This window comes from Balaenoptera physalus, assembly GCF_965194825.1.
Source record: "Balaenoptera physalus genome assembly, chromosome: 17".
Lineage (NCBI taxonomy): Eukaryota > Metazoa > Chordata > Mammalia > Artiodactyla > Balaenopteridae > Balaenoptera > Balaenoptera physalus.
In genome coordinates this window covers 10,008,163-10,034,249 of record NC_138895.1, presented here as the reverse complement: position 1 = coordinate 10,034,249, position 26,087 = coordinate 10,008,163, and the positions used below count along the sequence as shown (strand labels likewise).

The 26,087-nt window shown below is 36.6% G+C and overlaps 1 protein-coding gene across 12 annotated transcripts in view; it reads right to left on the bottom strand.

The window, feature by feature from the left end:
* The window catches only part of YTHDF3 (YTH N6-methyladenosine RNA binding protein F3), a 33,351-nt gene extending 7,675 nt beyond the window's left edge, over positions 1-25,676 (bottom strand). For 2 of the 12 annotated variants that reach the window (XM_082433654.1, XM_082433663.1), the window contains exons 1-7: positions 25,425-25,676; positions 24,889-24,913; positions 21,438-21,583; positions 19,052-19,137; positions 17,405-17,449; positions 8,921-10,504; positions 5,786-5,806 (exon numbers count right to left, since the gene is read on the bottom strand). In XM_082433654.1, the coding sequence (XP_082289780.1) occupies positions 5,786-5,806; positions 8,921-10,504; positions 17,405-17,449; positions 19,052-19,137; positions 21,438-21,495 (1,794 nt within the window). In that variant the 5' untranslated portion in view covers positions 21,496-21,583; positions 24,889-24,913; positions 25,425-25,676. The other 10 variants (XM_082433658.1, XM_082433662.1, XM_082433664.1 and 7 more) reach the window with 10 other exon arrangements.
* Between the last annotated feature and the right edge of the window lie 411 nt (positions 25,677-26,087).

The window sequence follows — 26,087 nt, the reverse complement described above, 5'->3', positions numbered from 1 at the left end:
GAAAATACAAATTACATTTACAATAGCAGTAAAAATTACATAAAATACTTAGAAAAAAATTCAGTAAGAGCCATGTGGTTTTCAACAGTGAAAACTACAAAATTTTACTGAGAGAAATTATGTCTGTCTCTCCAAGACCTCTGAGTTCTACAAAGAAAGGGTTATTGGGGCTTCCCTGGTGGTGCAGCGGTTAAGAATCCGCCTGCCAATGCAGGGGACATGGGTTCGAGCCCTGGTCCGGGAAGATTCCCACGTGCCACGGAGCAACTAAGCCCGTGCGCCACAACTACTGAGCCTGAGCTCTAGAGCCGCGAAACACAACTACTGAGGCCTTGCGTCACAACTACTGAAGCCCGCACACCTAGAGCCCGTGCTCCACAACAAGAGAAACCCACACACCGCAACGAAGAGTAGCCCCCGCTCGCCACAACTAGAGAAAGCCCGCACGCAGCAACGAAGACCCAACACAGCCAAAAATAAACAAAATAAATAAATTTTAAAAAGAAGAAGAGCTATTTATCTTAAGTGGCTTACTGGTAACCTTTAATATTTATCTGTTGAATGAATAAGGGAACAGTTAAGAAAAGAACACACAGGCTCTAAATATATGGAGATAAAGGTTGACTAGAACACAAGATATATGCTACAATTCTCAGTGGGCGGTGGGAGGAGCGGGATGTCACGACTTCTCTGGAACCTAGTAACAAGTTCTTAAAGCCAAGCGAAGGAATCAATATGCAACCGTATTTTGGAGTGAGATTTTGGACTCTACGATAAAATGAAAGTAATAAAATTATTATACTCCAGATTGTTGTTCAAAAGTGGAACTGTCCACTTGTAGCTTTTTTACATCCTAGGTATATATATATACACTCATATATAGATACTACATATATATACACACACATATACATACATAGTATATATCCTGCAGGGAATTGGTTCCAGGACCCCCGTGGATATCAAAATCCGAGGATGCTCAAGGCCCTTACAGCTGGCCCTCTGTAACCATGGGTTCCGTATCTGCAGGTTCATATCTATGGATATGCAGGGCTGACTGTAATCATGCATTTGTTGCTAAAGAAAAATAAATAACTGAAATACCATTCAATTTAAGGATGACTGTTCACACCATAATCGATGTGAAACAAATCTCTCCCAAAGATCTATGATCAACCCAATAATCCATCTCCTAAAAACTCATAAATTTCTTTATCAGCATTGGAACTTAACATAGCCACTATCAACTCTCCTATGGGGTGCCAAGATAAATCTGAGGGGGAAAAAAGATCAATGTTATAAAATGCTAATTAAAGTACCTCTTTTCCCAATTCTGGCTTATAAAGAATTATTTACTAAACTCAGAACAGAGTATTACTATAATAAAAACAGAATCATCTTGATTATTCAAATATCACTCAATGTCTTATCATAGAATTACTCACTTAAATACGTAATATAAACTTATTCTGTCAAGTGTGATACATCCTGGGCTACAAACTGTTTTCCAGAGATATAGTCTTTAAATTTTACAGTGAAGATGAAAGGAAAAGATTTTATACACTGAATTTGCTTCTGTTCATCATAATCAACTCACAAACAGACAACTACAATCGTAGAAGAGTTTACCGAAGGGTCATCAGATAGAGACTTCAACCATTCTTGATCCTAAGAACTGCAATCTGATTAATGGGAAAGCATTCAACTAAATGTTCCACTTGAGAAAAAAGAAGTATAGAACTGTCAGGAAAATGCTTACTGCTAACTACAGTAACTACTACTAAAATAACTACAACTGAAGTAATTTCTTGTATATTAGCACAAACTTGATTACTTTGAGACAGACCTAAACATCATCTCATCTCAGAATCAAAATAATTCCAATTGTGAAAAAAATTCTATCAGGGACTAAACTTTACTCTTTGGAAACGCTCAACGACACAAAATAGCATAAATGACTAAAATACACAGACGGTTCTGGAAATTAAAACTATTTAATACGGATTTTATTACAATTATGCCTTGCTTGTTTCTGCATAAGCCGTAGGGCTTCATCTCTTTCTAAGGGACTTAGGTGAATGCCATATTTTAGAAGTTCATCTCAAAGTTGCAGGTACCTGAAAACACTAATTGTTCCTATATGGAATTTAAAAAGCTATCAAACTAAAAATCTCACCTCAGACTGTTTACTGATCAATAAGGATTTTTAAGAATGAAAGAATACAGTAGAAGCTAAATGACGCACATTCAGTACAACAAAGGTAAAATTTCAGTAAAAGGTTATCTAAATAGTCAAAAGTAGACTCTACGGCTCTGCTGACTACTCGAATTTATACTGGACATAATATACTCAAGACATTAGCAGTTTTTTGTTTTATTTTCCAATCAAACTAGCTTTATCGTTAGAAGTAATACATACAATTGCAAGTTAAAGTAAAAAAGTAAAGCTCCCCTATCCTCCTCTAGTCTTTTCTATTTCAACTTCCTCTGATAGGTTACCACTGTAAACTTTAAGTGGCATACTAATATATACATTTCTTGACTTGTCAATTCAGACACTATCAATTGCCATTGTATATGATGAGCAATCTATCACAGTGAACATTATATTCTCCTCTTCCCCCTCCCTACAACAGAACTCACTCTATCCTTAGTTCTGGTGACTGTCCTTATGACCTTGCCCACTCTGCGCCAAGCATTAGGTGCTAAGGATTCAGCAAAGAACAAAGCAAGTCCTGCTCTCTTAGAGCATCTCCAAGGTCAGTGCTTCCCAACCGAGGGCTCCCGTCGTTTGTCTAAGACCACAATGCCATTTAACAGACGGAGGCTTACAGCCTGAGGTCCACTGTATACAATGAGAACCTTCTGACTCAAAATGCATACGGAGTCCCTATTGATTGTTCTAGTATAACCAGCTACCACGTGTTATCCTTCTTGAATTCCTTTTTCATTCTGCTGAAATACGCCTTCAAGTTTCTCATGAAGGATATGTAGCTAAGCTCTTGTACACCTGAAATCTTTATTTTGCACTCCTCCCTCACAGATATAATTCGACACTCATCTTTAAGAACATAATTCTATGCCCATCCCCCTATACTACAAAATATGATTTTATATGTGTCCAGAGTTGTAGATGACAGACTCTCCTTCCTTTGTAGCTTACTTACAGGCGTTTTGCTTGGAAAGCTTGTCTCTTTATCTTATCTTTTTTATCTTTTACAATTTTAAATAATCCTGCTGGTTACTCAGTGAGCCCATCATTCTGAAAACATGTATCTTTTGGCTCTGGAAATTTTTCTTTAGTCGTTCTTCCCTCCAACTGTTTCTTCCTGTACTCTTTTTAAAGACTCCTTTAGATATAGTGGACCTCCTTTCCACCACATCTTTCACGCCTTATGTTTTTCATCTCTATTATTCCACATTTGGAAATTTCTGATTTGAAATTCCAGATGATTAACTGGATCTAAAACATTAACATTTTATTAATCCACTTGCTTAAAAAGAAACATTTTAAAAAACTGTTGACAATCCTGTTTCTCATTTCCAAGAACATTTTCTGGTTTTCTTTTCTTTTTACATGTGAATCCTAACAAATCAAATTTTGTTGTATAAATTATCTTCTGCTCTCTGAAATACCTATTTCTTTTAGAGGATTTGTCTCGGTTTTTTCATCAAGCTTGATTTTAATCAAATATATCAAAATTATGTGTTCAAATCTAAGAATGAAGAACTATACAAACACTGCAATAACTGGCATGGATTTTTCCTGCAGTTTTAAGTTTCACGACTACCCCTCACTCTAAGATAGAGAGCCTGACTTTCCATGTTTTATATGACCAGACAGGATATGTCTGGTCAGCTCCTCCATAGGCTGCTGTACTGGCAAAGCAAGCTGGGGAATTCCTCTCTGCTAAAATAACCAGAAAAGGGGCAAGAAGACAGTCAATAAAAAAGACCCAGCAGTGACAAGATGGAATTCATTTTTTTTAAACTTCTTTTCTGCTATCACAAATAGGCTGAAGAACTTAAAGAAAAAAATGAACACAGTAAGAAGGGAAATGAAAGAAAGCTACAGTAACCACAAAACTAAATGTAAAATTTTAAACTATAAAACTTCTATTAAAAAGTATACGAAAAAATTTTTCCACACTTGGGGAAGGCAAAGATTTGAAGTCAGGTTAGTATAAGCCTTCTAAAATAGTTCTTATTCAAAACTGTTTTGGTTATTCTAATCTTAGCCTGGATCTTACACTACAAAAAAAGATTTAAAAAAAAAAAAAAAGGCTTAAAGGACACTCTGGACCAACTGACAGAATATCACGGTTACATGAGAGAATATCCTTATTCTTAGGAAATATATACGATACTTTTTTGGGGTAAAGAGCCATGGACGTATGAAACGTACTCTTGAATTGCTCAAAAAAACCATAAAGCAAGCATTTTTCCTGCTGATTGCATTTGAGTTGTTCCCTGTTATTTAGTAGTATCAACTGTGCTCCTAAGAACATTCTTATATGTATTCTGGGGTATGCGCAAAGTTTCTCTTCGGTATAGATATATATCCTGGAGGACAACTGCTGAATTACAAGGTACTGAAACGTTCAGCTTTGTAAGAAAATGCAGAACTACCCACCCACATGGCTATATCAATTCAATGCTCCCACCTGCAACTGTATAAGACGTTTTGTTGTTATACAGTCTCTCCAATACTTGCTATTATCAAATTTCTTAATTTTGCCAAATGAGTGGATATAAAATATTTTCTCATTATAGTCTTGATCTGCATTTCCTGAATTATTATTAAGACTGAATATCTTTTTACACTTACTACCCATATTTATTTCCTCTCTCATGAAAGGATTATCCATATCTTTTGCCCATTTTTGTAGTGGATTATTTTTTTCTTAAACTGATTCATAGGAGTTCTTTAAATATTCTTGACAACTGTCTTCGGTCAGTTATGTTCAAATTCCTCCCAGTTCCTAACATGTCTTTTTACTTTCTTTAAAGCATCTTTTGATGAACAGATTTTAATCTAGGCAAATTTTTATCAATCTTTTCTTTTATAAGTAGTGCCATTTTTTGTCTTGCTTAAGAACCCCTACTTTACCCAAGGTCTCTGAAGGATGTGCACCTGGGAAAATGTGACCTCGACATATCAGAAGCTTTGAGGAATTTCAGCTGAATACAAGACAGATGGGGTCACATTAAAAGAGAACATAAATAATGACTTGCAACTCCTTTTACTTAAAAAAGAAAAAAGGCATAACCAGTGAAGGAAATCCTAGCAAAACACCACTTATTTATCCTTTTTGATGGAGCCAAGGAGGGCCTAGAATAGACAGGGGGCACATCCTTCATACTGGGATGCCAAGAGTATTTGAAAGTAGTTTTGCTGGAAAGCCAAAGTGCAAACACAAGCGTACCTAACAGGAAATCTACAAATGAATATCTACAATTTCTGCCTGGACAAGGAGTTAACAGCTCCAGAAAGAAAACAGCAAGAACACATGATATCCCAAATGCCAAACAGTTAATAAGCAGGGGAAAAGGTTTCCTGACATGATGGTTTCAAACTCAAAGGAAAGTCAAATTTCACCTACTAGCATGTCCATTGCACTGGCTCTCCCTTCTTACTCTTCACAAGTTGATGAATCACTTAACTGGTAAAGTCAACATACATCATGGCTCTCCCTTCTCCACATTTGCCATGGAAAGAGAATATGCAACTAACACCAAGCATTAAAGCACACACACAAAAACAAACCTATCTGGGGGCAAATACCTGATCCGGATGATTCTCTGCCTGGTTTAATGATGACAGAAAAAAAAAAAAAAAAAGCAAAGAGTCTTAAAATATTTGTTCACAAAAAAAGGATACTAACAAAACTATAATGAGTTCAGATAGACACTGGGGAAAGATAAAATACAAAGGGGAAAGAAAAGATAGTTTGGGGGGAATACTGTACCTTGATAGTGGTGGTTACACAAATCTACAAATGTGTTACAAATTCATAGAACTGTACAGCCCAAAAAAGTAACTTTCACTGTATGATTTTAAAAAAAATTTTTTTAAGGATATATACACAAATATTTATAGGAGCTTTATTTACATTCTTCAAATCTGAAAGCAACCAGATGTCCTTCAAAGAATGAATGGTTAACAAACTGGTAAATCCATACAATGGAAAGACAGAATTAAAAGGAACAAAGAACTGATACGCAAAGCAACATAAACTGCAAAGACGTGCTGAGTACAAGATGCCAGTGTTAAAAGATTACACACTGTAATTTCATTCATGTGAAATTATGGAAAATGCCTTATAGAGAGAGAGAACAGATCAGTGAATTACTTACTAGTGGAGAGGAGCACTTGACTTTCTAGAAAAGAGGCAGCAAAAGGTAATTTACAATTTTACTGTATGTTAATTAAAAAAAAAAAGAAATTAAAGAAGATATGTAAGAGGAAGGAATTTAAAAATGATAATTACAGGGAGCAGAAATAAGCTTTCAACACTCATCTTTGTGCTCAATAAAATCAAGATGAGAATGGCCAAGAGGGGGAAAAAAAAAAATCAAGGTGGACTCTGGAACAAGGGATTCAGGTAAGAAAACAACAGTTGTGAAGGGAGAACTAGATGTGGTAATGTAAGCAAACTAACGCTGTCATTGAAAAATACAAAACCTCACAAATCACTGAACCAACACAAAGTAAATCAAATCAATGACATGGAAATTCAATTTTGAGAAACTCTCAAAACGCAAAGAAAATAATGAAGATAAGAACCAATGGCATTCAAGGACAAAGATTCAATACATATTTTGACATTACTAGGAAAAAGAAAAAAAAACAAACTTGGCCTACAGATGAAAGAATAAGGAAAATTATAAGAGACCCATACTGTGCACATTCCATATACATGTTCACATAGCAAGAATAAATTTTGTGCACACAGACAGAAATAGTTATTTCCAAAGAAAGAAAATTTAGGCTGGCCCCAGACTTCTCCATAATATAAAACTATAAATAATAGACTATAAATAGAAAACTATAAAACAAAGCCTGAATGAAAAGACTGTGACCCAAGATTTCTATATCCAATAAAACTGTTGTTCACATATCATGGCCAAAGAAAGGCATTTTCAGGATTTAGAAGCACTTAATAAATATATTACGCCAAATTACTCTTCCTAAAAAAAAAAAAAAAGATGGTAATAAAACAAGCTAGGCTCCAAATTAAAATGTCAAAGGTGGGTTCAGACACATTATAAAAACACTGGCAGTAAGCCATGAAACAATTTAAATGTAAAATTTTTAAGTTTAAAAATATAAAGTTTAAATCGTTGTATATATGATTACAAAACATAAATAATTCCTGAGACAATTATATAATAAAAAAAAATAAAACTAAGATAAATTTTCAGACTGGGTAGAGGAGAAGTGTGGAAAGACGTACAAGGTGACCTGTCCTGGGTGATGGGAGAAAAGAAAAGTTGAATCATTTCTCCTGATTCACTATTTGTAAAGGCTCTTACAGTGAGACAATCTACTCAACTGCTGAGCTTCAAAAACTCAGAAGCTACTCTTGATCCTCCTTTTCCCCTCACTTCCCACATCTAACCTGGAGAAAACTCAATTATATTCAGCAATTCACTGGAAAGGTTGAGCAGGGCCTTTAAGAGTCATACGTATTATTCCAAAGCAAAGTTTCTAACAACTCAGTGCAGCAATCACTAGCACCAGAATCACCTGAGGTGCCTGTAACACCACCAGGTCCCTTATCAAATGTATCAGATTTTCCCTGAGTGGGTCTCAAGAAGCTGCATTTTCAGGGAGAGCACTCTAATTGATATTTATATGCCATAAGGTTTGGTAGGATCATTATTTCAACATTATTCAGCGGTGAGGACTGTTACTTGAAACAGTTCCCTCTTCTGTGCAGACTAAAAAGCCACAGGATACTCAGGCTCACACACCCAGAGACGAATCACTGATGTTGTACATACAGATACAGTTGAAGTTCGTGCTGTATCTTAATTTCTACATAGAAGCTTTCCATAGTAACCAACATAATTTACTGGAGAAGATTCTAACTTAAGCCCTGCTTCATTTGAAATTTAAATGTATTGTCTATGGAAAAATCTGCTAGTTGCCTATTCCATCCATTCTCTTTCCCTCCTAAAAATAGGACTCTGCAATTTACTTTTGTAGCTTGGAACAGAAAATATTCCTCAGCCTGTCCTGCTCTATGGGCTCTGTGATCAAACCCCGGCCAACCTGACGCAAGTATAAACAGTGTGTAACTTCAGGATACATCTCCCTTAGAGTCTCACAGTGGGCAAATAACAGAATTGGAAATCAAATTCTGCCGAGCTTAAGTCCACTTCTCAATTCTAAGCTGCCTTCCTATAAAGTCAAATCCTTACTATATTTTGTACAAGTGCTTTAAGTGTACAAGTTATGAACAGGCCTCAGGAATCTTGGGGGAAAATATCTGTTTATCATAAATACAAAATGTGTAGTACTCAAACATTTATTTAAAAGCTGTTTGTCTTAAACTCCAAATACATTTTCCCGTAAAATTAAAGTTTAAGATTAGCGACTAGAATCCCTAGCCAGTTCTTAAGTCTGCTTAATTACAAATGCAGAACTCAGGGCTCTGATAAAGCATAAAGACCCTTATCACCTGAGGAGTATGAATAGGTAGGAAGCAAATGCAGAGTAAGGGTTACCTTTGGAAAGGCATCCGAGGCCTTCACGGGGGGTCTGCGGAGTTCTGTTTCTTAAGCTAAGTGGCTGGTTGCCTTCAGAGTAAAGTTCTTAAACTCAGAATGTAATATTAAAAGGCATTAAAGATGTCCATCCATACACACCACCCCAATAAAAAGACGCTACACGCAAAACTCACTGTACTCTTACCCTACGCATGGCTTCCTCCTCTTCTTGACGCTTTTCATAATGTGCAAAGTCATCAAAGATTGAGGTGGTGTGCTTGAAAGTAGCAATTATTTTGAGCACTTGCTTAGCTTTTTCTAGGGGTACCTCTTGGGTGTCCCTTGAATTGGTAACTGGCTTGTTGTCATTATTTTCTAAGCGAATGTGCCGTAACTGGTTGTTGGGAACATCTTTGACGAAGATCCACTTAACTTCAAATTTGCCCTTCCACTTGTCCTGCGACCAGACACCGGCATACGCGTTGTAGTCCACGACAGACTTCATCTCGGCCACGCCGCAAAAATGTCCACTGCCATTCACGCTGAAGAGCAAATAGAGCGGGCCCTTCCCATTCAGGGAACGGTACGCGGCATCCAAACGCTTGTTACCGTGCTCAGTACTACACCAGATAGAGTACTTAATGGAACGGTGTATGTCATCCTCAGAGTAGCTTTTAATTATAAACACCCGTCCGTTCTTCAGGTTCCAGTCAAAGTCTTTGGGATTGTAGTTGTTTATGGCCTTTAGCTTTTCCAGCACTGGATGCACTTCTACGCTGGCAGGCGAAGCACTGGCAGCAACAACACCTAAACCAAAGTTCTCACCTCCCCCGCCACTGTTCTGGTGGAAGCCCGCCCCCCTGTTCCGAGGAGCCAGCCAGCGATTCTGCAGTGGCTGCGGCTGCGGCTGCGCTTGGTGAGGCTGGGCCTGCGGCTGCGCTCCCGGCTGCGGCTGCGGCGGCGGCGGGGGCAGCTGGCCTTGCACCAACGGTGGCGGCTGAATTAACGGCTGAGGCTGCTGCACTAGAGTCTGAGGAGGCAGAACTGGCTGGGCTGCTGGAGCCTTTACCACTGACCCCTTCTCATCCCAAGTTCCAATGTTCATGTTGTGTTTTATAGGAGGTGGTGGCACGGCGGAGCCCCCAATCCCCACGCTGCCCTTGGGTTTGAGTTTCGGTTGAGGTTTGGCAGGCTTTCTGGCAATGGCAGCCCAGGAGGTTGGCTTAGGCGCCGCGCTGCTAACGGGGGGCACACTATTGGCGGCAATGCTAGTCATACCACTGCTGCTCAAAGCTGTTCCTACAGTTTTCGTCACTGCGGCTGTCAGGTCACCACCAATTTTCAGTCCGGTCATGCCTTGCTCAATACTGCTAATGCCAGGCACCTTACTTAAGGTATCACTGCCAAACCCAGCCGGTCCATCAGTAATAGCTCTCCCAAGAGAACTCGGTGGATAGCCGTAACTGCTACTGTAAGCAGAGCTTTGTGTGGATTGTCCCTGAGATCCACTTGTCCCCCATGTAGAGAAATCAGCATTACCAGGAAAAAAGTTAAATCCATGTTGACCAAGAAATGGAGGGGTATTTCCTAATGCCCCAGGTTGACTAAACACACCATCTGGTATATAATGATGTTCTCCATTACTCATTTGTCCATAGGTTGTCAGATATGGCATAGGTTGGTCTCCAGCTGTGGACCATGCTGCTTCCCCAAGAGAGTATGGAAATCCAATGGACGGAGCATAGTAACTAGGCATGTATGGATCTGACATTGGTGGATAGCTGTTATTCTGGAAAACAAAAGATCACAGTCAGGAGCGAAATAAGATTAGCGGGGAGAGAGACATCTGAAAGATTAAGATCAGATAGTTTTAAATAAATGGAAAACAGATGCACCTGTTCCAGATAAACAAAGTTAAAATTTCAAATCCAGTTTTGTCAAGGAAAAACTTTACTGATGACTCTTTTTATTTTATCTGTAATGAAATCACAGGGTATTTTTTTGCGGGGAAGGTGGGTGGGGGGATAGGGTGGGGATTATTTTTGTTTAAGAGCCAGATCCTCTGCGCACGATTTAAAAATACTCTAATTTCTACAAAAAGCTGATATATAAAGTTTGCAGAAACACTGATTGTTAGCTTTATTTTTAGCAACTGATGAACAAAAAATTTATGTGCAAGGATTAAACAAACATGGCAACTATGCCAAATAATAGAGGAATTACAGTATATCTCTATGATGGAATCCAGTTCAGCAATTACATTTTGTACTTTCATAAAGAAAAACTAGAATAGAGAAATGTTCACACTCTGAGAGGAAAAACAAAAAAAGATTCAAGATTATACTTAGAGCATGATCCATATTTGTTTGTTCTGTTTTGCCTGCTTGCTTTGAAAAAGAAAACAAAATCCTAATGGTTTCTTAATGGTTGGTTACAGGTGCCTATTTTCTAAATTTTACATAACAAAGTTATCACCTTCCTGATCAGAATTTTAATTTAGAAATAGTAAGTTCCTATCATTTTTTCCAGAATTACTATAATTAAATTGGCCTTTATTTTGAATAAAATTAATCATCCATTTAGTGATTTGCCAAAAATCAAAGCTTATTAAAGAAAAAAACTCAGTCAAATTTGTTACTAGCCAATGTAAAAAATAAAATATTCTACGGATTTCTTTTGAAAGTAGGTTTCTTATGCCAAAAATATGTCTGATACAGCCGGCCCTCCAATCCACAGGTTCTGCATCCATGGATTCAACCAACCATGGAGCGAAAATATTCAGGAAGAAAAAATTTTCCATTAAGTCCCAAAAAGCAAAACTTGAATATGCCACACGGGCAACTACTTACATAGCACTTACATTGTATTTGGTATTATAAGTAATCTAGAGGTGATCTGAAGTATACAGGTGGATGTGCATATGTTATATGCAAATACTACGCCGTTTTATATACAGGACTTGAGCATCTGTGGATTTTGGTATCAGCGGGGGTCCTGAAACCAATCCCCTAGGGACACCAAAGGACAATTGTAATAGATTTTCACTCTATGATTTAGGTGTGATTTTTAAAGCCTTGGACAGAGCTTCAGAATTTGTTAAAATTAAGCAAGATGAAAAAACTAAGCTAATATCTAGTCCAGACAATTTGTATTCCCCTCCCAAGGGTCAATATCATTTTGAAGGCTGATTATTCACTTTATTTACATAGACATTCTAAGTTCCCTGGAGCAAAGTGGAGAATGCAATGGAGCAAAGTGCAAAATGGAGCAAACCCATTCTGGTTTTTTTGGCTGTCACTCTCTTGGGGTTATTCTGCCACTGCTTTCCCACTCAAGAAAGTATATCAATATAAATATGTGACAATTACATCACAGATACTACCTGGAATTCATTTTATTTTTTAAAGGCCTATTATTGAAAACTAAAATGCCTTACTATTACTATTAAGTTACTTGTGACATACCTTACAACTATTAAAACTGTCCACTGTACATAAGAAAGCTAGTTTCATATTTTGCCTTTTGAAATGACTGATATAATTAAATGAAAATGACAAGAGAATCAAATAAAGGCTGCATTTAAGTTAATAATTAGACATAGATTTACTGAGTGTTTTCAGTAAAACTTGAACTTAAAAACAAAAAACAACTGTGTCAGCATTATTTAAAGAAAAAAAATGACTTTAAACACATTTGATATTAAGTATATTCCACTGTATCCAAAACTGGAAATATATGTGTCAACCATTTACTAATTTAGTTGAACATATTCTTTAACTATATTGGATAATTATTAACCATATTTGAAAATATATTCAAAGAATGCTCACAATATTAGTATGAAGGAAATGAAGCCTGAGGGAAGCTCAAAGTCACCAACAGTGGTTTTCAAAGAAAAAAAAAAAAATTCTTGAAGAAATGAATAATGAGTAAGCTTCAGTAGCCATGGATATATATACACACACCTGTGTTTATAATTCAATCACCAAATTATTTATTGAAAGTAAAAGTATTCATAGTACTTCATACTGAAGTCACTGTGAGAAAGCCCAAACATTTAGCCAATATTAATGAACATACATAATCAAGATTTCTTTAATTTTTAAATTTTTTTGAAGTTATTAAGGTTTCCCTTTATTACTTTTTTAACCAAACACTTACTGAATGCGTACATTGTGAAAAATACTGATATAAAATATTCATTCTAAAAGAAAACCTACAGTTAAAGACATTGCACAGGGAAGTGAATATATTCCACATGAGGGAAGAATAAGGAAGCTGAGTTGAATATGGAGGTAATCAGTTTCAGTTTCAAAGTTTTAATTTAGAATGCTGGCGTTGAAATCTGGACTTAGTAAGTCTTTACCTGGATGTGGGAGTGGAAAAACAGACAAGGCGGAAAATTTTTAAGTTCATTCGTCATGATAAAGTGTTTGCAAAATCACACTCATAACTTATGTTGAATATTCTTACTTCACCCTCACAAATGCTGAATTTTGCACAACAGTTACACATCAGGTTCCTAATTTGTCTATATCCATCACATGATTCAGGGATCAGCAAACTAAAGAGCCAAAGAGCAAATATTTTAAGCTCTGCAAGCCAAATACGGTATCCAGTTGCAGTCACATATTCATCTTCTTTTAACAACCCTTTTAAAAGCTGCTAGCTCAAGGGTTTCCTCAAAGAAAACAGGTTTTGGTCCCTGGGTCACAGTCTGTCAACCCGGTTTTAATAGATTATCTAATATATACTGATTCCTATTAAAAAAAAAAAGCCCCCCCCCCCCAGCTATATTATTAAATGGGTAACAAAATTTTCACCAATTCTGCCACTTCTGGGGCTGGACCAGGTCCACACCCTTTTGCTGTGGGGCCTTTTATTAAATATCTTTTCAATTTTTTTTAAATCATGGGTTTTACTACTTCACCCCTAAACTACTGATTCTGTCAAAACGGTAAGTTTAAATTACTTTAAAATGTGCTCCATCAATCACAAGGGCCTTGTCAAATAGTCAGCTCAAGCTAATGAGCAGAGATGCACTGCTGTCCCTGCCTGACTACAGAGCTGTCCACAGTGCTTCCATGCTACCAGCCTAGAATCCTTGAGTACATTGGATAAATGGCCTGCTTTCTCCAGTTTATCAAACAATGCTATTTATTTCCTAATTCTTTCAGTAGTTTTAGCTGAACGAGATGTTTTTTCCTCAGCTTTACGAAAGTAACTTAAGCAGTCTCCTTCCAAAAGGCAAGGGTTTTGGTTTGGGTTCTAGTAAGAACAAAGTTGTAGGAAACTACTAAAGTTTAAAAGTAAGATATGGTCAACACATTTTGTATTAGCAGAGCTTCGATTATAATTGGAAATATTTTTAAATGTTTTGCTAAATGTCAGATAAATTTTTAATTGCTAGCTAAGTGGAATGAAGGGGAACAAAATTTCCACCTACTGATGATGGAAAACAGAAACTCAAAACTTTCTTTCACCTTTTACTTCAAACCTGGTACAACGAGGTATAATCAATTTAACAGTTTATGTCCAAATAATCACTTTAAAATAGTTTATTCATAATTCTGAAATTGGTCAGTAATAGTGAAATTTTACTTTGTTGTTTAAAGATATATAACCTTTAACAAAGTGATATGAAATGCTTGGCATATCCTTCTTACTCAAAAAACTAATTGAAAAGGGGAAAATAACAATATGTACACATAAAAAATGATATAATAATCAATGGATATAATTAAACATACTTGTAAAGTAACAGATCCACAAACCCTTTACCTAGAGCATAAACTTAGAAACGCAACCTGAAGGTGGATGTGAAGCCACGAGGTAACTAAATTCTAATCCCAACCCAGTACTTATCAGCTGTGTGAAGCCAATATCAAGTTACTTAAAACTCTGAGTTTTCTCAAATATTAAAAAGAAATAAAGATAATGTACCTAGGACACAATAAATATTCAATCAACAGTAGTTATTCCCTACTTTTGCAGTTTCTATGTCAGTGATCATCAGATCATTTAATTTCTCTAACCCTGTTTCTTCGTCGGTAAAATGGGAAAATACCTGCTGCTCTAATCAATTACATATCTTTAAAAATCTAGTTAACTGCAAAGTGCTATACTGAAGTATAGGAGTTAATCTTGTTTTAATTTGAAAACTAAAATACAGAAAAGATGAAAACTTCTTCCTCTGAATTTCAAAATCATTTGTAATTATCATTTCTTAGCCTTGTGAGTCAGGTCAATTGTTTTTCTATTATCTCAAAGAAAACTTGAACAACACTAAGAAAAAATTCATGATTACTGTTCTGACCTGAGGACACTTTAATACAACTCAATTATAACTGAGTCTTTCAGTTATAGTAACTTAATACCTATTTTTACTTCATAAATATCCAAACTTCCAAGATAGAACATAGTACAATGTCGTAGAAGTTCAATAATAAATGGTTGAGGTATTATTCACCAAAAACAGCACGTCTGCATAGAAAAACAGAAACTGTTTTCCATTAAGAACCTGAGATACTTCAAACCCCAGAACTAACTACTAGATTAACAAAAAGTTAAGTGAAGTTTAGTATACTTTTAATGTTTATGTATATTTTCTTCTATTATTTTAAAAATATTATTGTACTTCTCAAAAAGTAAAATACATGCATATTTAATCACATAGATGTCATAAGAAAAAATGTATCATACATTATACTCAATTAATCTGAATATTTCATCAACCATACTTCTTCATTCCCTAATTCTAGCAGTTAACCTAATCTACTTATTCAATGAATACTTAATGAATGCCTACTACATGCCAGATACAGTGCCAGTCAACCTAGAATCAACCTAGAATCCTTGAGTACACTGGATAACCTAGAAAATAAGATAAAGAACATGGAGAACATGCTCTCTGACCTGGAGCACTTCACAGGTCTAGTAGGGAAGACATATCTACCCTGCAATTTGATAGGTATTGTTACAGAAATAAGAACAAAGCAAAACAAAAGCTCTAGTACAAAGAGGAGGGGGCAAGTAACTGGAAAATCAGAAGACTTCATGAAGTGACAGACATGAGAGTCTGTGTGTGGTACATCATGCATATAAATACATATAATTATATGTATATATATACACATATAAATGGAAAGCTTGAGATCACGAAAGAAAATATTCAGAAAATACTTATATTTCCAGAAAATAAGTCCTATTCCCTAAATAAGTTACATGGATAAAGTTGACCAAAGATGAGGCAGGGGGGGAAGTGGAGCCATTTTTATAATGAATATATCCACTGTGGTGAAGCTTTGATAAGTCTTTAACATGACGACGGCAACAGACTTGGACTTTAAGAGGACTGCTGAGTGGCAATATGGAATTACCAGTTAGGAAATCATTCCAACAGCAGAGATAATGAAAACCTTACCTAAGGGCAGTAATAACAAGGACAGAAAAAATCTGTTACTGTCTTAGTTCTCTATACCTCTTCTCTGATAAGCATGGCTAGGAATTTATTTCCCCATATACACAAGCAGACCAATTCAAACTTCGTTTTTTCAATTTATTCTTCAAATTTATATGCACAAATTACACAGCATCTTTAACAGTACCAATTAAACCTGAATTTTTAATCAACTTAATCATCAGATTATTCCGAGGAACTATAGAGAATTTTAAGTCCTGAAGGACATACATTTACTTTTAAAATTACTATGAAAATTATTCCCTGAGAAATTGAGCATGAGAAAATAGAATATGCTGCCACAGAAGTAAAAGGCCAACAACCTGTTTTTAAAGCATCCCTGGGTTTGATTTGATTTAGATCTAAGCATATAAAACAAACATTAAAAACTTTTCTAGACTAAAGAATATCATTTTTATTATTTATAATATTAAAATCAGATGAAGGGATTTAATTTTAAAAACACACTGTATATTCAGTTGAAAAAATTTTTAATTAACCAATTATTTCAGCTAGGTCAGTACAAGAAACAATAAATACTTGCATAACTTTACATCTGAAAATAATCACGTTAGATATTTCATCAATAAATCCACTTTTCACTAATCGACTTTAAAAGGTCAATTTGTAAAAACTTTTCTATTTTAGCTAAGTAACTACGATAAATTTAAATTCTGTACAGCTTACCTTTAAGATTTCAGATAATTTTCAATTCTGCTCTCCAATAAACCCAGTTTTCAATATTCTATAGTGTTAGTATTCTTTAAAAGGTAAATATGTATCCTGGTTAGACAATTATTTTTAGTTATTACAGAAAGATAATTGCTGAAATCCTATTCACCAGCACTGGCAAGGAGAGGGAGGTAAAATATACCCGTACTGGTATTAAACTTTAAGACTTCTCTTTAAAGAGCACATTACATTGATTCTAACATCAGTAAGTGATTTAATTAACACAAAGTTTAAGACCTTCCATTTAAACATCACATTAAAACAAACCTTTTACAGATGTTTTTGCCCCAACATAAAGAAACTTCTATGATTCAATTTAAAAACTGGGTTCACTACGGTAAATGCCCTTATAGTCTTAAAAAAAAATGACTTTCCAACACTTTATGTGAAATCTTATGCAGAATTCCAACATATAAAACACATGAAAAGCAAAGCACAGCTCTGGCTGCTGCACGGGCAGGATCCAGGTTACCCTCCCCCGGTCTCCCCTAGGCAGACCTGAAGCATCTCTGTGGAATGCCAAAAAACCAATCTTCTAAGCCCCTGTGACAAATAAATTATGAAACATCTGTTACCAAATAAAACGAGAAGATCCTTACAGGTAGCAATTCTCAAACATTTATAATCCATTAAAATTTCTTGAAAATAGAGTTTGAACAAGTCAGTCAGAGAATATTCATACCATACCCTTGTCTTAGAAATTCATTTTACATTAAAATACAAAAAGTATAAAATCAAGTAGCAAAAAAACAATTATGTAAACCAAATAAATTTCCCAAACTTATCTGATCATGGAGATCTTTTTAGGAGAATATCTACTATACCTCATTATATCAGAATTTCTCAAAAAAGTTGGAAACACTGCCGTAGGGATGTTAACTGAGATTACTGTATGGGACCAAATAGAACAGAATATATTTCTTTCAAAACTTGCACTACACTTCACAACAAATGATCTTGCCCTATTTTCCAGTGATACATTCTTTCACAACCTTTAGGTGGAAAGTAAATTTATTATTGAGATCATAAAGGTAGATTACATAAGAATGAAAGGAACTTTTTCATTTTTTTTAAAGTAGCCAAACTTTCATAGACTTTTATCACCCATTTTTATTCTTTCTTATTTATTTATTCCCTCCCAACATACGCTAGGGATGTAGATCAACAGATAGAAGGGGGTGGTTAAAGAGAAATAAATGTAGATCAGGTTGAACATAACCATGGCTCTCCAAAGTCCTAAAAATAACTGTACATTCCACAAATTGGAAGCTACTTTTTTTTCACATTTTCTCTGCAACTGCAAAGTTCTGTAACAATATTTGGTTCCTTATTCTTTTATAAGTTAAAAAAAACTAGGTTAAGATTTCAAGGTACATTTTTCATGTCTTTTTATAAGCAAAACAACAAAGCAGTTTCATTCCAGAATGTTCTCTCTAAAGAAACTGGTTAATAATGAAAGGTTTTTTTTTTAATTTACTTCTAGTAGTGACATTTTTATTAACAAACAGAAAGAGATGCAGAATTGGTATACAGAGACTAAGAAATACCATTCTTTTTTGTCAATGTTTAATCTAAATTATTCCTATATACAAAATCACAAGATTATCTGTGAAAAATTCAAACACAGAAGAACCTCAAAAGCGACCAGTTATTTGATTTGATGAACTTCTCCTTGCCTACAATATATAAGCAAGTGTGTTTATAATATCTTTAATTCTATTTCTTATGCTACCAGGTTACATACCAGGTTATAGTATAACTTTAATTATACTAACCAAAAATTTCAGGCACAAACTAGTCCTCTCCCACAAACTTCTAGCTAATTAAACCTTATAATCTGCTTTAGCTATGAAGATATGGCAGCAGCATTAAAAGATTAAATTCAACAGTCAAAAAAAAAAATCTAACCACAATATATACAAACGTTCATCTTCCTATCTCTGTATTTCATAATCTAGTTCCAGCCATCTCCAATTTCCAAAGAACGTCTTGTGCCAAAAGCCTGCAGCTGCTATTCACTATTATGTAGGCACGCTGGGTTAATTCATGTTAGGGTTCACCTCATTCAACTAAAATACCTACTTTAAAAAATCAATTAATACTAATGTAAGTTTAATTTCCTAAATATGTGACTGTCACACTTACCTGATTTGTCTGGCTACTCAAGTATGGCTCAAAATCATCATCATTTACAGCATCTTTTTGATGAATCGAACCGTTTTGTACTGAAACTAAAAAATATGTTTGTATTAGATGTATTGTAATTATCTTTATGAAACTCACAAAATAACCTAATATTTTCAATATTTTCCAAATCAAATCGGAAACTTATCCTGGGTTCTTTGTTCTTTTCATTTAAAAACCCCCTTTAGGATTAACTTAATTTTGGATACAAATATTTATGTGCCACCAAAAACTTACATATCTTGTATATATAAGCCCAAGATTACATAAATACAAAGTATATATACACTTCTCATTACTAAAAACATAACGTAAATATCCCAATTTCAACACTGTGGTAAGCAGTTAAATTAAAATGTTGGAAGGGTTTGCTAATGCTGTATTTGAATCTAAAATAACCACTTTAAGCAGTGTTGTTGACAAGATAGATTTCTGAATGTTCTCTACCTTTGTTAAATCACTTTACTACTCAGTCCAATAAAGGTAAATAAATAACCTTGTTTGGTAACCGACGTTAAAATAAATATCTTAAATGTCTCCAGTTAAAGAAAGTGGCTAAAATTCACTTGAAGCAATATCACAATAAATAAATATTATCATAAAAAAATCTAAATAAAAAGGGCCTTTACTCTAAACAAAAAACAATGAAGACTTTCACAAGAAAGTATAAATAAAACTAAGACACTAAAGATAACCATGATTACTCTTGCAACATACGAGAAAACCAGTCAGAGTGATTTATAATGCCATATTTGTTCAGAGATCACTTCCATAAATGCTCTATATAAAGCTGTTGTTCTGGACACTGTCTCAGTGCTTTTGAGCACAGACTCAAGGTAAAAAGATCCTGGGTTTGAATCCCAAGTCCAACACGGAGAAGCTGGGTGATCTCTAGTTAGTAACTTAGCCTGTCTAACTCTGACTACTTCTCTATTCAAGGAGGTTATTAATAGTACCTACCTCATCTCATCTGAGTATTCAATGACAGTATTTAATAATCTTGGATATTATTATCACATAAAATATTACAAGATCCAAACAGGACTAAAAATTACTTTAGGACCACATAAACAAGCTTATGACTAATCGACTAATCTCTTGGAAACAAAATAAAGCCCCTCAATACCTGAAGATTTATTGCTTAAAAATACAGCATTTTTAAATACAATACTTAAATATAAAATATTATAAATTAAGGTTAGGAGCAATGGATTTACGTTGTGTGTTCTTCTATAATATCATAACATCTTTATTTTCCCTAATTATTCCAATGAGTTCAGAGACCTAAATGAAATATACAAGTTGACAGAGTCATGGGAGCAAAGACAGGTAAAACCCCTTAGTTCTTTGCCACCCCCTGAGTAGCAATGATCGCTCAAAAAAATAATACTCTGTGAAGCCTTCAAAGTACACCTCTCATGATTCTACACTGCCCCTCAGAGACTACAAGAGAAACCTCAAGGTCACCGTGATCCTGGCTCCACTGAGGTGGCTTAACTGCATTTGATAAGGAATGCATCAATGCCAGAGTTGAGCTAAATGTGCTCCCCAGAATTTAAATATGCAACAGCCACTAGAAACAAAATTAAAGCGGAGGGTACCTTAGGTTATATCAGGTGAGCTAATCATTTCAGCCCAAGAGATTCTAACGTATCTGTTCTCCTTTACCACTCCTCTATCAAAAATAGTTATGCCTGGTCTATTACCTCCTGAAAAAGAATTCTTCACTACGCGCCTGGACTGGTACATATTTGTCACTGTTACATACGTATTTGACAGTATCTGAAACAGCCACCCATTTCAAAATTACAACTATTATCTCTTGTATTCATTAGATTACCAGAAATTTAGTCCACACTGCTAAAACAGTAAAAAAGTACCTCCTTAAAATTTATCCAAATATATATTATACTGCTCTTCTTACTCATCTTCTCTGTTCTATCTTTTCTTCTAATTCTAAGAGGCTGAGACTAAGAAAATATTCTCATACACTAAGTAAATACAGTCTATAGTCATTTATAATGATGCATTAAAATGTCTAAGTCCTAAAAGATTATTCAAGGACTATGTCAATCTAAGGAAAAAATGTTTTATTTTGTTTTAAGTATTTCACGCATACTGATAAGCAATTTGCATCAAATTAGAATCTGAATAAGAAGCTAGCCCTAGAGTTTCAGAAGCATACCTTTCTTAAAGAAATTCAATTGTCTTAAAGACTTCAGGTTTTGAACATTACTTAATGACAATCTAATGTCTTGGAGACTGAAAGCCATTAAATAGTAATGAAATCCAAGCTAGTCCCATAGACTGTACAAGTTCTTCAGGGAAAAAAGAACAGATGACTTACATGATTCTTCGCCTGTTTCCTCTGCTCTATGAAGCAGAGTCAAATCAAGATAGAACATGGGCCTTAGGAGCCAGGTGATTCTTTGCTCTGGTCCTGACTACATCAAGTTAGGAAAGTCAACAGATCTGTGCATCATGTTTTCCCACCTACAAAAACAGCGACAATACCATATACCCTCTATCTCCTTATAGGAATGTTTTGAGGATTAATAAAATGAGGCCTAAAATAACAGTAAAGTGCTTTGCAGTCATTTCCCGAGGGGTTAGGGGTAGGGTGGGGAGAGGATACAAAAGATATTGCCAAAATACAAGGCATTTTCCACGACTTTTCTGAAACACTAAAAGATAGCCAAATTCAGCCTAATTCTTTTAAATTGCAGTACCAAACAATGACTATGTCCCTCTGTTGGGAGGGGCAGGTGAGGAGAGGAGGGAAAAGATAAATTCCTTTCCATATATTTGCCTATTTATAAACTTAAGGAATAGGAGGAAGCAGGCAGCAAGGCCTGAGGCTACTAGAAGCAGGGGATCTGACACTTTTATCTGTGGTGCCTGCAGGGAAAGGAATGGTACACTTTTATTCCAGCAAGCAAAAATTCCACTTGTTAAATAAATAAAAGTGATATGAAGTCAGTTTTAAATTATGGGCCAACAGGTACATAACTATCCTTAAATTTCTACTGTCCTTCAGTACTACCCTGGCCAAGGATAAAAGAGTTCTAATATTTAACATTGGGACAATCTATTAAAAAGAATTCAAACTTACAAACAAGTAAACCTAGAAGTATTACTTATACTACAAAAGCATTTTTGCCTTACAAAGAGATTGATATAGAATTCCTTTTAAATTTTTGCTCCTTCAGTGCATTTAAGGACATACAGAAAAATACTTAGTAGAAAATCAAAGACACTGAAGCCAGGTGTTGGGCTAATGCTGTCAACTGAAGACTATTAAGAAAGGAAATACACAGTCCCTGAAATCATATTAAGTCAACTAAAAAGGATTATTCTTTCAGAATTCTGATAATTCCTCAGGGACATGCATTTTTCATAAGGTTGATAAGTTCTGAATTCAAGTTTAATACTCATATTCTTAGAACACTGGGACTGTAGTTCAAGAAAAATAACTTTGCTTTCTGCTTCATAAAAGTAAAGAGAAAAATTATAAAACAATTTTACTAGCTTGAAAACCAAGTCAACTAAGGCAGAGTAGTTTTTCTTAAACACACATATAGCTACCTGTATCAGTTCACTGGAGCTGCTGCCTTTTCCTTGTAATTCTCAGAGGCATAAAAATACAAGTAATGTGTATGTGTATTAGTACAGTTGTAGTATCTACCAATTTAAAGCAGCTTAAATGATTACCAATACTTTTAGGCCAAAAGAATTTCTCCCTCCTGTCAGGTCTTAGGCAATAGTCTTCCTGCACCTTAACAATAAATACATGAGGTGAGGCAGCAATTATCATGGCTACTAGAGCAATGGACTATTTTAACTACAACAACCCTGGTAGCATACAATAGGATTTATGGCTAGAATTGTTACTTATATTTTACAGAGAGAGGGAAATTCTGACCAAAGGTGCAATGTGTTCAAGCTCACTTGGCAAGTCAGCAGTATGAGAACACAGGTCTCCTAGGAATCCTAGTCCATTGTTCTATCCATGGATGAAATTATGAACTGAAGAGTAAGGGGGAAAGTAAGAAAAATTTCTTGGAATAAACAACTATCCAAATAAATACCTTGTATGTGTGTCTAAATACATCTAACAGAGGTGATACAAACAGATTAAAAAAATTTTACTAACCAATAAATATTTATTTGTAGTTGATACACAATTTGTTCATAGAAAATTTATATCTCTGATATCAAAGATGTCATGAGGATATACCTAAGTGAAATAACTGTCATAAATCAAACTTACAGTAATACAGTAATGGCTTACAATGCTGTAGATGCTATTTTGTTTTGTCAAACAAGTTAAGTACTTCATAGAACTTGCACTTACCTTAAAGCAGGTAACACAAAACACTTAGCATTTCAAATAGCCTTGCAAAGTGCCACCTCCCCACAGATCTAGGATAAAATAATTTATGCTAGGCAATAATGACCAGATTGCACATATATATACTTCCTAATGGGCAGACTAACAAAAAAAGAAATTAATGGATCATTCTTTTTAGATTTACAAATAAATTGTTTAAAACTCACTTAAAATAAATCAACAATATCAAATTCTGAGCTTTGTGCTTACACCACAGAAGATAATTCTAATATTAAAATTAAATTCTAAAATTTAAAATTGTTGTTTATATACATCTTTAATCAAAATAAAGCAATGAATTTGTTACCTAATACAGTGCCATATAACTAGTATGTAAAAATTCTCAAAAAAATTGTACTACAACTCAGAAGAAAATTAAGCTGTGCATATAGAACCCATTCCTTTCAAATGTGCAATAGCTAATAAAAACCCTAAAAACATAAGGAGCACCAATAAAAGACATTAAACTTCACATCTAAAAGGCTACTGTAGCTCTTGTTTTGTAGGTAATACTTCACTACAGAAATAAGAAACAGGAAGCGTAATTCTATTTAGTCTAAGTTCAAGCCCCATTACAAAATGTAATAAATACATAGTTCACTGTAATGTTATTTAATTGGCACCGTCCCAAGAAAGCAGTTATTGTTCTGCCCTTACTAATGTCACATGATTAATGTCATGTTTCAGTCAGCTGACTGTATGGTTCCATATTAATAAACACAAACCACACTAATTTTTTAAAAATGCTTGACTTTCATCAGTACTTTTTTTTTTTCTTTTAGCTAAAGAGTAAATCATAGAATCCTGGCAGGAACCTCACAAATTATTTCCTTCCCAATCCTTTCTAAAGTACCAAATTGAGTCAAACCTTGCAAGACTACAGAGCAAGATGGCATGCCTGTTCCGTTTTCATCGCTAACTGGCTACTGCCTCAATGTGACCGACTTCAACAGAACCAGTGACTAACGGTACACTTTCCACTACTGGGACACACAATTCTATGTGGGCTGCGCGTTCCCACGTAAACCAGACAGGAAGAAAATGTCCACTTATCTCCACACATTGGGAGAATCTGTGGCAGAAGTCACATAATACAGGCTGTAAAATTAAAGAAATGTCACTACATTCATAACAATACCTCCTTAAGTGAAATACAAGCTAATAAAAACTGTTTCTCGCATCACTTTGGTTTCTATAAAAGTGGCTTCTAAGCAAGGACCTACCAAACTTTCGGACAGCATTTGGCTGCCTTAGCCGAGACGAACTGTTTCTCTAATCCTACATTTCAAAAAAACAAAAACAAAACAAAACAAAAACAAAATATCAAAACCAAAAAGGCCTCCACATAGTTTAAAAGTAACATCAAACCAACAATGAGAAATAAAGGTAAAAAAATATCCGAACTCACCTTTATTTCCTTGCCCTTTAGGTCTCTGTGTAGCAAGATGAAAGATGTGGTAATAAAGAAAAATTAAAAAAAAAGAAAAGAAAAAAAAAGGAAGAGAGGAAAAGCGTGTTAATCAGAGACGTTATCCGAGACAAGTTATTTTAAACAATCCGCGTAGGAGTGAAACCCACCACATCCTCCATCGCCACCGACCGCCCACCCGTGCCGGGGCTTCGCCCTCCGACCCGCCACTCGGAAGCCGTCTCCCAGCGCTCGCCCGGGGTCAGCCCCACTTCTGCCGCCCTCAGGACGCGTCCGAAGGCCCCGGATCGCAGTCCTGCCTCCACCCTCCGCGGCCCCCGCGGCCGCCCGCCTGGACCGCAGGCTCCGCGGCCCGGGCGCACGCCCCGGCTCGGGCGGCGGGACCGCAGCCAGTCGTGCCCGGGGCACCGTTACGGGCCCGGCGGCGGCGGCGACGGGGAGGAGCCGGAGCCCCACGCGAGGGTGGAGCTCCGGGGCTCGGGCCTTCGCCGAGCCTGCGGCCTCTGCTCCCTCACCTGATCCACGCTAGTGGCTGACATTCTTCACCGCAACCCGAGAGCTGCTGCTGCTACCGCCGCCGCCGCCGCCGCCGCCGCCTGGGCCTCTCCCCGTGCACTCACAGCAGTTGGCTGCCGCCCTCGGCCGAGAGACTCTTCCAGCCGCCGCCGCCGCTCGCTAAGAAGCCAGAAAGAGGGCCTCGCGCTCGGGAGTCGGTGGAAAGGGCCCGTCTCTTCCGCTTGCACGCTCTCCTCCCCTCTCGCTCTCCGCTTCTCGGGTCCACAATGGCGGACAGGCTCCCTAGTCTCACTTCCGCTCTGAGCCTCCCTGACCTTCCGCTCTCCACTCTGACGTCCGCGCTCACCTCGCTCTTCCTCCCCCACCCTCCCGCCACAGGCCTTAGCTCCGCCTCCGCGCCCTCACGTGATCTGAGACGGGCCTGAGCGGCTGACCCCTCGGCGCATGCGCCGCGTGCGCAGCGCGCCTGTGCGGCTGCGAGCGCCAGCTTTCCGGGGCGATTCGGTGCCTGCCTTCTGTGCCGCTCGGAGGCCGCCGGGCGTGCGTTGGGCGGCGGCGGCGGCGGCGGCGGCGGCGGCGGCGAGCCGGGCCGGAGCCGGAGTCCGTTTCATTCTGGGCGGGAAGTGGGCGTGGGCGGCAGGCGGGGGCTGCCCGGGATTGTA